This window comes from Phocoena sinus, chromosome 1, assembly GCF_008692025.1.
Source record: "Phocoena sinus isolate mPhoSin1 chromosome 1, mPhoSin1.pri, whole genome shotgun sequence".
Taxonomy (NCBI): domain Eukaryota; kingdom Metazoa; phylum Chordata; class Mammalia; order Artiodactyla; family Phocoenidae; genus Phocoena; species Phocoena sinus.
The window spans coordinates 130,836,280-130,850,754 of record NC_045763.1 but is presented as its reverse complement, the minus strand read 5'-3'; the positions used below and the strand labels follow the sequence as shown (position 1 = coordinate 130,850,754).

The 14,475-nt window shown below is 37.2% G+C and overlaps 2 protein-coding genes across 9 annotated transcripts in view; both read right to left on the bottom strand.

The window, feature by feature from the left end:
- RABGAP1L (RAB GTPase activating protein 1 like) overlaps window positions 1–14,475 on the bottom strand; it is a 705,589-nt gene that overhangs the window by 558,036 nt on the left and 133,078 nt on the right. For all 8 annotated transcript variants that reach the window (XR_004351208.1, XR_004351209.1, XR_004351206.1 and 5 more), the window contains one exon: window positions 1,810–1,951. Coding sequence is in view for 4 of the 8 variants with exons in the window: in XM_032641784.1 (XP_032497675.1) it covers window positions 1,810–1,951 (142 nt within the window). In the remaining 4 variants the exon portion in view is untranslated. The remainder of the gene's footprint in view (window positions 1–1,809; window positions 1,952–14,475) is intronic.
- On the bottom strand, window positions 4,250–4,937 carry LOC116758751 (COP9 signalosome complex subunit 8-like). Its single transcript, XM_032641897.1, has one exon. It carries the CDS (start codon window positions 4,932–4,934, stop codon window positions 4,305–4,307), a length of 630 nt encoding a protein of 209 aa, XP_032497788.1. The 5' UTR covers window positions 4,935–4,937; the 3' UTR covers window positions 4,250–4,304.

The window sequence follows — 14,475 nt, the reverse complement described above, 5'->3', positions numbered from 1 at the left end:
CTCCAATAAAGATGTTAAAAAAAGAGATATTGTTCAGAAAATGAAAAGGCAAACTACAGAGAGGGAGAAAATATTTGCAAAACATATCCGATAAAGGACCTTTGCCAACGTATATAAAGAAATCTTAAAAATCAACAAGAAAAAAAAAAAATCAACAAGGAGACAAATAACCCAATTTTAAAATGGTCAACAGATTTGAATAGAGTCTTGACCAAGAAGACAAACAGATGGCAAATACCATAGAAAAAGATGCACGACAGAATTAGTCATTAGAGAAATTCAACTTAATATCACAAGAAATGATTATACACCCTCTAGAATGGCTAAAATTTTTTAAACTGACAATGCCGAATGTTGATAAGGATACAAAGCAACTGACTCATCAGTAAGGAAAATGGCACAGCTACTGTGAAAAACAGCTCAGTTGTTTCCTACAAAGTTATCAACATACACTTACTGTAAGACATAGCCATTCCACTCCTAGGTGTTTACCCAAGAGAAATGAAAGCACATATTCACCAAAGACTCATACTCAAATGTTCATAGCAGCTCTATTCCTAATAGCCAATAGCTAAAAACAAATTCACCATTAACTGGTGAATAGACAGATAAACAAATCGTGGCATATCTTTACAACAGATTACGACTAACAATAAAAAGGAACCACCTATTGATACAACATATATAAATCTCAAAAGTTTTACGCTATGTGAAAGATGCTATATATCAATACAAAAGTCTGTACTATATGATTCATTTTATATGAAATTGTAGAAAAGGCAAAACATGGTAACGGAACACAGATCAGTGATTGACAAAGACCACAAGTGAGGGGAAAAGATGGACTGTAAAGGGGCATGAGGGAAATTTGGCCAGGGGGGAAGGTGGAGGGAGGGGTGGTTAATGGAAATGTTTTACATCATGATTCTTGCGGTTGTTATACAGATGTATATCCACTTGTCAAAATTTGATGAACCATACACTTAAAACATGTACATTCTATTGTATGTAATTTATACCTTCATAAATTTTTTAAATGAAACACTCAGAATAATGTCTAGCATACTAAGCACTCAACAAATATTAGCTAAAAATAACTTATTTTTATGGCAATCAAAGAAAGGAATGGTTTCATAGAGAGAAAGACTGAGAATTCTAAAATGCCCTTTTCAAAGATAACATAAATTAAGAAATTTTCTTTTAATAAACCCTATCCTGTAAGCAGATAATATAAAGGTTAAAAGTAAAGACGTGTCATTTAGCTCTAATTTCTATAAAAAGTACTGAGCACAGAGCCAAATGAAGTGTGACTCTCGTGAGGTTGGTTAGCATCTCTCAGCAGCATTCAAGTAGTAAACAGAGAAGATACCAGCTAGTATTTCAAAAAGTGAATGGTAAGTGAAAAGGCAACAACGAAAAACAAGTCACAACTGAATAATGTCAAATGAGGAGTACGACATGAAATATCACTGAAATTCTAAAAACACTTGAGAGAATTTGAAAGTTCTCATTAAATACTTCAAAAGTACTTAAAATAGGGAGGAAGACAACAAAGTTAGGCTGTCAAATTTAAATAGTTGTATAAGTGGGACTGGGGAGTATTCAACCAAGGAACCAAACAGACCAAATTCTCTTCTGTATCTAGTAGAATCTAGTCTAAGAGTAGCAGAGACTACAGAGAATCACCACTCCTCGCTTTATCCCTCCCATAGGCACGCACGCGCACACACACACACACCACACAGCGTTCAGGATTATAAGTAAAGCAGCTATGTAAAGAGAGGGAACTGAATAAATTTCACTTCTTACCCTCTTCTGCTTCATCCTCCTGGGGTGACAATGGGCCCCCTCCACTAGTAGGAGTGACTGGTTCCTCCTTCTCAGACTCTCGCTGTAGACTCACCACCTCATATATTGCATCTCCAGCATTGGTATGGCCTTTTCCCTCAGACTGAGAAAGATATAAACACATGTTTCAACATTAGAAATTTTTTGGTTTTTTTTTTTTTTTTTTGCGTTACGCGGGCCTCTCACTATTGTGGCCTCTCCCATTGCGGAGCACAGGCTCCGGATGCACAGCGGCCATGGCTCACGGGCCTAGCCGCTCCGCAGCATGTGAGATCTTCCCGGACCGGGGCACGAACCCGTGTCCCCTGCATCGGCAGGCGGACTCTCAACCACTGCGCCACCAGGGAAGCCCCAACATTAGAAATTTGAAGGAGGGACTTCCCTGGTGGTCCAGTGGTTAAGACTCCATGCTCCCAATGCAAGGGGCCCAGATTCAATCCCTGGTTAGGGAACTAGATCCCACATGCTGCAACTAAGACCCAGCGCAGCCAAATAAACAAATATTTTTTTTAAAAAAGGGAATTTGAAGAAAACATTGAAAGATAGTATATTTCAGTGGTCCTTAAAAAGAGCTAAAATGAAGAGCAGCATGTCATGTTCGATCTACAGCATGTCTGAAGTTGAAAAAAAATTTTAAAGTATATTGTTCTTCACATAGTATTCTAAACGTATCGTTCTTTTAGTATTATTTTAACCAATACAATGAAACCTACTAACCATTTTGAGAAAACTCAATTTCTTTTATCAGAAAAACCTGAGACAGCACAGATTCCAGGGCAGACAGATAAGCAAATGATGCTGGATTCTCAGGACTGACTACCTTGCTCTGAGGTAAAGAGATACCAGCTATATCCATCAGCTAATTCATGGAAGTAGACACTTATCACCTTATAAATGGTTTATATTCTAAATGGCCATTGGTTTAGGAGGAAAAATTAAGGCAACAGCCAATTAACCAACCTAGCACGGCCTACAAAGCCCTAAATAAATTGGACCTTGCCTCTCTCTCAAGCCTCATCTCACACCCAAAAACTGTTACTACATTTCAGCCACTCTGGCCTTGTTTCAGCTCTGGGAACTTTAAATTCTTTCCCCACTCAAGGTCTTGGGACATCCTTTTCTTTCTGCCAATACAGCTTTTCCTCCTACTCTTTGCTAACTCCCATCAATCCTGGATCCTTACCTCCTAATGTCACTTTACAAAGAAGCTAAATGAAGTTTCCATGTTTTTGATTCCCAGCAAACCCTGTCCTTCTCCTTTACTGCACTTACTACAATATAACTACACATAATTCTTATTATTATATTTATTTGTTTAATGGCTATCTCATCCAGGAGAGAGGAAGCATTATATGTGCAAGGATTATGTTGACTTTCTTTTTTTTTTTTTTAGGTCATTTCTATTTAATTAAGAAATTTGTAATTTAAAAGAGACAATGACAAACTAGAACACAACCACAGGAAGACAGGATAGTGAAACTTCTAGAAATTACCTTAGAAAAAACAGTTGAAAAATTCAATTAAATATTTATTGAACAAATGCAGAATAAATGAACTAGGGGGTGGTTTCAACCTGAAGATACAACAAACAACTTCAAATATTCAGAGGGCTGTCACACAAAAAATGAAAGACTTGTTCAGTATTTCTCGAAAGGGCAGAACTTGACCCAAGGGCCAAATATAAGCAGCCAAGAGGCTGCAGGACAGTCGTACAAAGTGTATCACTTAATCACTTCTTTCCCAAACAATGCATTCCACACTTACGTTTCCCTTCTTCTGAAAGGAAATATTACAACTTAATACTTCTCATGAATGTCTTTAACAAGCCGCATTTTCATGGCAAGCCCTCCACTGCCAGCAATGGATGTACTCACACTCTCAGAAAAAAATCTAAAGTTAACAAGCTGGTTTACTAGGGAGATAGCCTTTGTTCCTCAGCTCTATCTCAGCATTTTATATTTGTGATTCTCAGGAGGGGAGAGAAAATGAGCATATTCTCCAAAGGGGGTGAATTAGAGTCCCCGGCACTTCAGATCCTGCCCCTGGGGACAGTCCTCCTCAAACCCCAGACGTATCACTGTAACTATCAACCTGTGGTAGAGATGGGAGTGTGCTGTGTGCTGGGGCAGAAGAAAACAGCTGACAACCACTGTTCTACATGAAGCAGGAGAGCTGTATTTCACGAGTCACTAGGAAATATAAACTGACTGCCTAATACTGACGGGCTCCATCCAAACTGTCAAATATTACAAAATGAGAATTGTTTCAACAACCATTCAGCATGTTTAAGGACAAAATATATATAATATATTTTATATTATATACGTATTTTATCACATACTCAGTAAGGAATGCTGAGGTGCTTAATCCATCCAATAAAATTGAAAACAAAAATTTTACATTTTTCTGTCAGTATTCAGGATGCTGAAGGTGGATCTTGAACTCAGAATGATAAGTCAGTTTTCGAGGAAAGCCACAAAATCGGTGAGTCTGGCTAACTGCTGTTCACTGGGGATGGGTGGAACGGGGGCAGGCTCTGAAAAGGGAATAAACCTGTTAAAGGAAACAACCAGGGCCCCTGCAACTGGCTTTCTGGGCATGACCATCCTTGTGGTGGAGTCAGCCTGCCATCCTTGTTCTAGGACACCTTTCACAGCCTCTTCCACGGGAAGTCCAACAAAGGCTGAGAAATCGTTGGCGATAATGGAGGTATATGCCTGAGAGACCAGGGAGAAGGCTCGCCTCCCGGTGGCATCTCTAAGTGCCTCCATGATTGGCTGGACCATCTCAGACCACGGGTGAGCGCTGATGGTGGTATAGATCCCAGGGAAATCTCTCTGCCAGATTCTTTGTCCTACCGACCAAATTCCCCCAAGTTCAGAATTTGCATATTTTATAGCAGGTGGTATTCTTTTCCAAAGATATCTTGCATTATTCATGTCATTATAAAGCAGATATAAAGCTAGAAGCTGACCATACACTGGGGGTGTAGCAATTCCTCCTGGAGCCTCGAGCTCCTGGTTCTCGCACTGATCCAGCAACTTTCTGAAACTAAAGGAACTTTCCGCCATCACCTCCACGGGCATTTTCCCGGCTCGTCCCACCACCGAACCTCCCCGCCGAGCTGGACCTCAGACTGTCCCTATGTTGACTTTCAATCAGAAATAATATGGTACCTGACACATAGTAGGTACTCAAAAAATGAGTGGAATGAATGACTAGACTAATGGTAAAACATGAATTTTAGAGTCAAATAGATCTGAGTCTGAACTCAAATTTCACTACTAATAAGACTGTACTCTCGGACAAAATACTTAACTTTTCTGAGTCACAGTATCTATAACAATAAAATGGAAATAAACCACCTTAAAATTATTAAGAAGATTAAATATAACAATACTTTGAACATAAACCAAAGTGCTGGAACAAATTTATACTATTATTATTGCAATGTTTGTACCACCATACTAGACTCTAAAGAAAACAAAATACGAATAATATAAATCTAACTTTACACGTAACGGAACTAGAGAAAGAGGAACAAACAAAACCCAAAGTTAGTAGAAGGAAAGAAATCATAAAGAACAGAGCAGAAATAAATGAAATAGAAACAAAGAAAACAATAGCAAAGATCAATAAAATTAAAAGCTGGTTCTTTGAGAAGATAAACAAAATTGATAAACCATTAGCTAGACTCATCAAGAAAAAGAGGGAGAGGACTCAAATCAATAAAGTTAGAAATGATAAAGGAGAAGTTACAACAGACAGTGCAGAAATACAAACATCCTTACAGACTACTACAAGAAACTCTATGCCAATAAAATGGACAACCTGGAAGAAATGGACAAATTCTTAGAAAGGTATAAGCTTCCAAGACTGAACCAGGAAGAAATAGAAAATATGAACAGACCAATCACAAGTAATGAAATTGAAATTGTGATTAAAAATCTTCCAACAAACAAAAGTCCAGGACCAGATGGCTTCACAGGTGAATTCTATCAAACATTTAGAGAAGAGCTAATACCCACCTTTCTCAAACTTTTCCAAACAATTGCAAAGAAATTGCACTCCCAAACTCATTCTATGAGGTCACCATTACCCTAATACCAAAACCAGACAAAGATACTACAAAAAAAGAAAATTACAGACCAATATCACTCATGAATATAGATGCAAAAATCCTCCACAAAATACTAGCAAACAGAATCCAACAACACATTAAAAGGATCATACACCATGATCAAGTGGGATTCATCCCAGGGATGCAAGGATTCTTCAATACACGCAAATCAATCAATGTGATACACCATATTAACAAACTGAAGAAGAAAAACCATATGATCATCTCAATAGATGCAGAAAAAGCTCTTGACAAAATTCAACACCGATTTATGATACAAACTCTCCAGAAAGTGGGCATAGAGGGAACCTACTTCAACATAATAAAGGCCACATATGACAAACCCACAGCAAACATCATTCTCAATGGTGAAAAACTGAAAGCATTTCCTCTAAGATCAGGAGCAAGACAAGGATGTCCACGCTCGCCACTATTATTCAACATAGTTTTGGAAGTCCTAGCCACAGCAATCAGAGAAGAAAAAGAAATAAAAGGAATACAAATTGGAAAAGAAGAAGTAAAACCATCACTGTTTGCAGATGACATGATACTATACATAAAGAATCCTAAAGATGTTACCAGAAAGCTACTAAAGCTAATCAATGAATTTGGTAAAGTTGCAGGATACAAAATTAATGCACAGAAATCTCTTGCATTCCTATACACTAATGATGAAAAATCTGAAAGAGAAATTAAGGAAACACTCCCATTTACCACTGCAACAAAAAGAATAAAATACCTAGGAATAAACCTACCTAGGGAGACAAAAGACCTGTGTGCAAAAAACTATAAGACACTGATGAAAGAAATTAAAGATGATACAAAGAGATGGAGAGATACACTATGTTCTTGGATTGGAAGAATCAATATTGTGAAAATGACTATACTACCCAAAGCAATCTACAGATTCAGTGCAATCCCTATCAAGTTACCAATGGCATTTTTTACAGAACTAGAACAAAAAACCTTAAAATTTGTATGAAGACACAAAAGAGCCTGAACAGTCAAAGCAGTCTTGAGAGAAAAAAATGGAGCGGGAGGAATCAGACTTCCTGACTTCAGACTATACTACAAAGCTACAGTAATCAAGACAATATGGTACTAGCACAGAAACAGAAATATAGACCAATGGAACAGGATAGAAAGCCCAGAGATAAACCCACGCACCTATGGTCAACTAATCTATGACAAAGGAGGCCAGGATATACAATGGAGAAAAGACAGCCTCTTCAATAAGTGGTGCTGGGAAAACTGGACAGCTACATGTGAAAGAATGAAATTAGAACACTCCCTAACACCATACACAAAAGTAAACTCAAAATGGATTAGAGACCTAAATGTAAGACCAGACATTATAAAACTCTTAGAGGAAAACATAGGAAGAACACTCTTTGATGTAAATCACAGCAAGATCATTTTTGATCCACCTCCTAGAGTAATGGAAAGAATAAATGGATTAATCTCCAAAATATATAAACAGCTCATGCAGCTCAATGTTAAAAAAAACAAACAACCCAATCCAAAAATGGGCAGAAGACCTAAATAGACATTTCTTCAAAGAAGACATACAGATGGACAAGAAGTTCATGAAAAGCTGCTCAACATCACTAATTATTAGAGAAATGCAAATCAAAACTACAACGAGGTATCACCTCACACCAGTTAGAATGGGCATCATCAGAAAATCTACAAACAACAAGTGCTGGAGAGGGTGTGGAGAAAAGGGAACCCTCTTGCACTGTTGGTGGGAATGTAAATTGATTGATACAGTCACTGTGGAGAACAGTATGGAGGTTCCTTAAAAAACTAAAAATAGAACTACCATACGACCCAGCAATCCCACTACTGGGCATATACCCAGAGAAAACCATAATTCAAAAAGATACATGCACCCCAATGTTCACTGCAGCACTATGTACATTAGCCAGGTCATGGAAGCAACCTAAATGCTCATCGATAGACGAATGGATAAAGAAGATGTGGTACATATATACAATGGAATATTACTCAGCCATAAAATGGAATGAAATTGGGTCATTTGTAGAGACACGGATGGATCTAGAGACTGTCATACAGACTGAAGTAAGTCAGAAAGAGAAAAATAAATATCATATATTCATGCATATATGTGGAATCTAGAAAAATGGTACAGATGAACCAGTCTGCAGGGCAGAAATAGAGACACAGATGTGGAGAACAAAGGTATGGACACCAAGGTGGGAAAGTGGCGGGGGTGGAGGGGTGGGGGTGGGGGTGGGATTAATTGGGAGATTGGAATTGACATGTGTAAACTAATATGTATAAAATGGATAACTAATGAGAACCTGCTGTATAAAAATAAATAAATAAAATTCTAAAAATCAAAAAAAAAGAATATAGGCATAGATAGAGAAATAATATCTCTAATATCTACCTGTATTGTAATCCATTTAAATTATAAAAATAAAACTACTTTATTCACTGTTTTCAAGAATTACTTTTGAACCATAAATCAAATTTCGGGTGCATTTTCAAATCATTTAGCAAATAATAAAATGTAAAACTGTCTACTACATTAAACATAGAAAAAAAAAGAAGAAGACAGCCGTGGAAAGTTAAATGGTTAGGTTTAAACCAACCAAATTTTTATAGCATTTCTGCTATATTTAAGAAACAAAGACCTCAATCCCTAGAGCAACCATTAAAATAATTATATAAAGAAATATAATAAAAATGAAATACTAACTGTTCAAATAATCCAAAAGATGACAGCAAAGGAGAAATAAAGAAATGTAAAATAAAAACAAGTAGGAAACAAATAATAAAATAGTAAACTTAAATTTAAACATATCAATATTTATGTTAAATATAAACTGCCTAAACAATTAAAAAACAAAATTCTCAGATTATGTTTAAAAAAAGACAACTATTTTCTGTCTACAAAAAAACCCACTTTAAATGTAGTGACATAGGCAAGTTGAAGGTAAAATGAGCTTAAAGACATACCACAAAAACACTAATCAAAAGAAAGCTGAAGAGACTATATTAATAAAAGACAAAGCAGACTACCAAGCAAGAAAAAAAAAAAATCACTGCGTATAAAGAAGGACACTGCACCATGTTGAAAGGATCAATTCAACAAGAACACATAAGAATCTTGTAAGTGTATGCACCTAACAAGAGGCTTTCAAATATATGAAGCAAAAAATTCAAAGAAATGAAAGGAGAGGGACCAATTCACATTTATAATTGGAGACGTCAACATTCCTCTCACAGTAATGAAAAGAAGTTTACAAAAATTCAGCAATGTTATAGAAGAACTGAACACCATCAACAGCGGGATCTGATATTTATATACCACTCCACCAAATAACAGCAGAGTACACATTCTTTTCAAATGCAAATGGAACATTCACCAAAACAAACCATTTCCTGGATTATAAAACAAACTTTAAGAAAATTTTTAAACGTGAAATAATATGTTTAGTGACCGTGATACAAGTAAACTGGAAATCAACAACAGAAATACATCTGAAAAATCCCCAAATACTTGGGAATAAAATAACACACTTCTAAATACTCCATGGATCTAAGCCAAAGAGGAAGGCTCAAATTAGAAAATATTTTGAACTGAACAAAAATGAAAATACAATAAATCAAAATTAGTGGGATACATCTAAACAGTGTACATAGGGAGATTTAGAGCTATAAATGCTTATAAGTATTTCAAGTGAGACATCCAAAAATCAATAACCTAAACTTCCACCTTAAGAAACTAGGAAAAGAAGTGCAAAATAATCTAAAACTAGCAGAAGTGAGAAAATAAAGGTAACAGCACAAATCAATAAAACCAGGGACAGAAAAAATTAAAAATTAATGAAACCAAAACGTAGTTCTTTACAAAGACCAATGAATGGATAAACCTCTAGCTAAATTCCCAAAGCAAAAAAGAAAGAAGATACAAATTACCGATACCAGGAACAAAAGAGTGGATATCACTACAGACCCCATGACATCAAATGGATAATAAATTAATACTGCAAATGGCCCTATGCATATTAATTGGACAACTTAGAAAAAATGCACCAAGTTTAAGGTGTACAGCATAATGACCTGATACACTATATCAATATATATTGCAAAATAACTACCACAGTAACATCCTTCAACTCACATAGTTACTCTTGGTAATTTACTGATTATACTTTTTTATTTTTCAATTGAAGTATAGTTGATTTACAATGTTTCAGGTATACAGCAAAGTGATTCAGTTTTATATGCGTGTGTGTGTGTGTGTATATTCTTTTCCAGATTTCTTTCCATTATATGTTATTACAAGATATTGAATATAGTTCCCTGTGCTATACAGTAGGTTCTTGTTTTTATCTAATTTATACAGTAGTGTGTATCTGCTAATCCCAAATTCCCAATTTATCCATCCCAACTGATTATACTTCGATTTAAATAGGTTCAAATCAACATGCATCTTCAAAAGGGAATTTTCCTTTTATGCTTTTTAACTCTAATAACTGATAAAAGACTTTGCCTCCAACTGAAAGGAATGTTAAGGCACCTGAAAGCAAAGAAGAGATTTGAGAGGAGGATAAAAAAAAAAAGTTATTTTAACATTAAACCTATATTTAGCCCAGAGCCCATAAAAAGCCTAAATGAGGCCTGTGCTAGGAAAAAGATCTAAGAAAGGGCAGCTACTTCTACTTCCAGCCTGGCTCATGCTCTCCTAGAGAGGAAAGAAGAGGTGGCTCACTTTCCGCTATTAAGGGCCAAGCCACAGGAGCTTCTGAGAGCAGATAAGACTGTGATGACCTTTTGTCATTCCCTAAAACCTACCCTTTTCTTCAGACAAGCCTCCTCCCTCTAAACTATCTCTTGACTGAAAACACAAAACAGGATGATAGGCTTTGGAGAACAGACTTGTCAAGAGAGGAGCTTTTCCTCCCCCTTAACACTTGACCTCCAGTCTTACTTTAGGTCTCTTGGACATTACAACTCTGCCTCTCATTTCTCTATAACTTCCCCTTGTAGGGGAGCAAAATTTGCCACCCCAAAATGTCTCTTTCGCATGTAAATTATTTAGAGATGGAACAAATCAAGGCCAAAAAGACTCAGGAAAAATCTTTGACCTTCCCCCTAACTGCTTAAATTTAGATAGAAGGCCTGTTCCTGGAATAGAGCTGCAATAAGAGATGTCTGCAAAGGATATGGGCTAGGTGTGATGGGGTAAACTCAGCAGGGCCTAGAGATCACAGTCCATTCTGTGTCCCATTGTCTCTGCATGGCCCAGCAAACATCTATTTACCAAATATTTTCTTTTCCATCTCCATGTGAACTGCCTTTTTTCCCTCTGAAGTTCCAAAACACTACCCCCAACATCCTCTTTTGTCTTCAACTGAAGATGGTATTGAAGGAAGAGCTTCAGCCATTTTGGAGAATTACTCAGTTTTCCTGGGTCTCTACTATGTATACATGTTACTAAACTTTTGTTTGATTTTCTCCTGTTAATCTATCTCATGTCAATGTAATTCTTAGGCCAGCCAGAAGAACCTAAAAGAGTAGAGGAAAATTTCTTCCACCCTAACACCCTTCTCGCCTGTTTCATGAGACTTCTCTTTTCTGAAGGTAAATTTTATTCCTAGCAGATGCAAAAAAAAAAAAAACCAAAAAACAGGTAAAGTACTTGGAACAGTGCTCAGTACATAGTAAGTGCTATGGAAGTGTTACTTCTGGTACTGTTTTGTGCTGTTAAATGATATAACACTTTGAGGCATGAGATAGTCTAACCTGTGGTACAATACGAAGAATAACTAAGAAGCAAAAGTGGCTTCCACATCCTATTCTAGTGCTCTTCTAGAAATCTTTCTGGGCAAATAATTATGTTAATAACAATAAGGATAGCAAGCATTCAATCCTGGCAACAACCCAAGCTCATCCCTTGAAAGGTCTTTTTCCCCAGATCTTCATTTGGTAAGTCCCCTCTTGTCACTCAGACCTTAGACATTTAAATATCACTTTCTTACAGAGGCCTTCCTTGACCACTCAATATCCACCAAGTCATCATAGCACTCTGTTACTATCTGCTATCTTGCCATTTGTTTGCCTGCCCGTCTGTCCCCTCCATGGATCCTCCATACATAGAACGTAAGCTTCATGAAGCAGGGACTTCATCTGCAGCATTTACCACTATATCCCCAACGCCTATAATAGTAATCTGTCAGAGCAGGCACTTAATAAATATTGATTTAATTAATAAGTAAATGAGCAAACAACGCTACATGGTAGGTATTATGTTTACCTCCATTTTACATATGAAGAAGCTGAAGCTCATGGACACAACTACCAAATGACAGAATGGGGAACTAGCCTCATGCTTACTATCAGAATCAAATCATTAATATTTGGGGTTACCCTTTTGTGTCACTTTACAGTCTACAAAGTGATAGCACAGACAGTATCTTACATGCTAAAATATACTGCAGGGGAGCAGAATTTGTCACCCCAAAATATGCCACATTAGCATGAAACCAAGCAGGACCCTGTGGGGCCCTCTAGGGCAGGGGTCTGCAATCCCCGTACTAGTCCACAGCCTGTCAGGAGCTGGGCCGCACAGCAGAAGGTGAGCAATGGGTGAGTGAGCGAAGCTCCCTCTGCCGCTACCCATCACTCCCCATCGTTTTCATTACCGCCTGAACCATCCCCCCACCCCCCACCCCGGTCCGGGGGAAAAACTCTTCCACGAAACCAGTCCTGGGTGCCAAAAAGGTTGGGGACCGCTGCTCCAGGGTACAAATCCTTTCCATGTTCCCCATTTCTTGTTTGTAGGAAATAAGCTTCATTCAGCCTCCGAGATCTTCCCTGAGTACCAAAGGGAAGATTCAAACAGTTACTAATTAGGGAAGCGTGGGAATGCAGAAACAAATGAGGAACAGTCAAGAAACAACAGTGCAGCATGGGACAGAGACGTGGTTCCTCCTCAAGGAATATACATAACAACATATCTTTGAGTTCTTCAGCAGGAACTATGGCCCCCCACCCAGGTAGAGCACCAGATTCCTGGAACACCAGCCTGTTACCTCACCACCAACCAATCAGAAGAAAGTCTGGACACAGTGGAAGATAATACAGACTCTGATCCCCTCCCCAAATGATTAAATGTGATTAACTTCCCCTTTCTCCATTTAAAAAACTTTCATGGTCAAGCAGAATCTTAGGAGTTGGTTCTTGGACATGAGTCTGCCTTCTCCCCAGGATGCCGGCCTCCTGAATAAAGCAACCTTTCCTTTCTAAACGAGTATTGGCTTTCGAGCGAGTATTGGCTTTCGAGCTTGGCTTTCGAGCCGGCGGGCAGCCAAACATGAGTTCAGTGACAAGCATAAGGATTACTATTTTGAGCTAAAGACAATCAAAACCTAGCAGATTCAGGAAAGCTCTTTTACCTCTCCCTCACTTGCCTAAATTTACAGAGCAAAGGAAGAGAGCTGTTACCAGAGATAGCTTCTTACCTAAGAAACTTACCTGTACAGCAGGGCAACCTTTGTTTTCCAAACATCTCCTCTCCCTTCCTGTGAATGGCCTTCCTCCCCTTTGTATCCATAGATCGATCCCTCCCCTTTCTTTGGCTCAGGATGGTATGTAAGTTTCAATTACCAGCAACCTTTTGTGTCTTCATATCTTTATGGTGCTCCCATATGTACATAATTAAATTTTCCTGCTGTTAATCTGTCTTATATTTATTTAAATATTAGACAAGCCAAAGAATCTAAAAGGGAAGAAGGGAAATTTTTTCCACCCCTACAATATTCCCTCTCTGCTGTGATCACAGAAAATGACTCACATATACCCTCAAAGGAACTCCTTTTAACCATAACTTTGTGTCATTCTACTACTATTGTCCCTCCTTTTTCTAAACCCCACAGCATTCTGTACATTATTTTCACCTAGTATTTATCATAGCCCTCCTTGTAAAATGGTAATTTTTATATATTTCCTTATTAATAGGAGATGACACAAAGTTCCTTTGGGGATAAGGTTGTATTTTAAATATCTTATCTTTGCTGTGCCACTACAATAGATATTATAAATTAACTTTGAATTAACTTGACTACAACAGTCATGGAATTATTTGTGCTAAAAACTTTTTATAATTCACTAATTCAAATGGCATAGAATTTTAGACATGAAAAAAAAATTCAGGAATACTATTAACCCACATACACTATGTATCTACACTGGAATAGGTGATTCCTTCTCAATCAAATGTAAATTTCACTATGTCTTTTTAGGTCAGATGCTCCAATAACTAAACATAACTTAATTTGTTATTATTATTAGAGTTTAAAAATCTCCATAATAAGCAGCAACACATTTTTTTCAGAAAATTTGTTCATCATGATAATCAGATATGCTAATAGAAATTATTTAAACCCTACTAATTCTACAACATGTGCTTTGTATCTGAAGAAATGTCAATCTACATTAAAACATGTTGTGCTGGCCTCAAAATGTTCTGGATT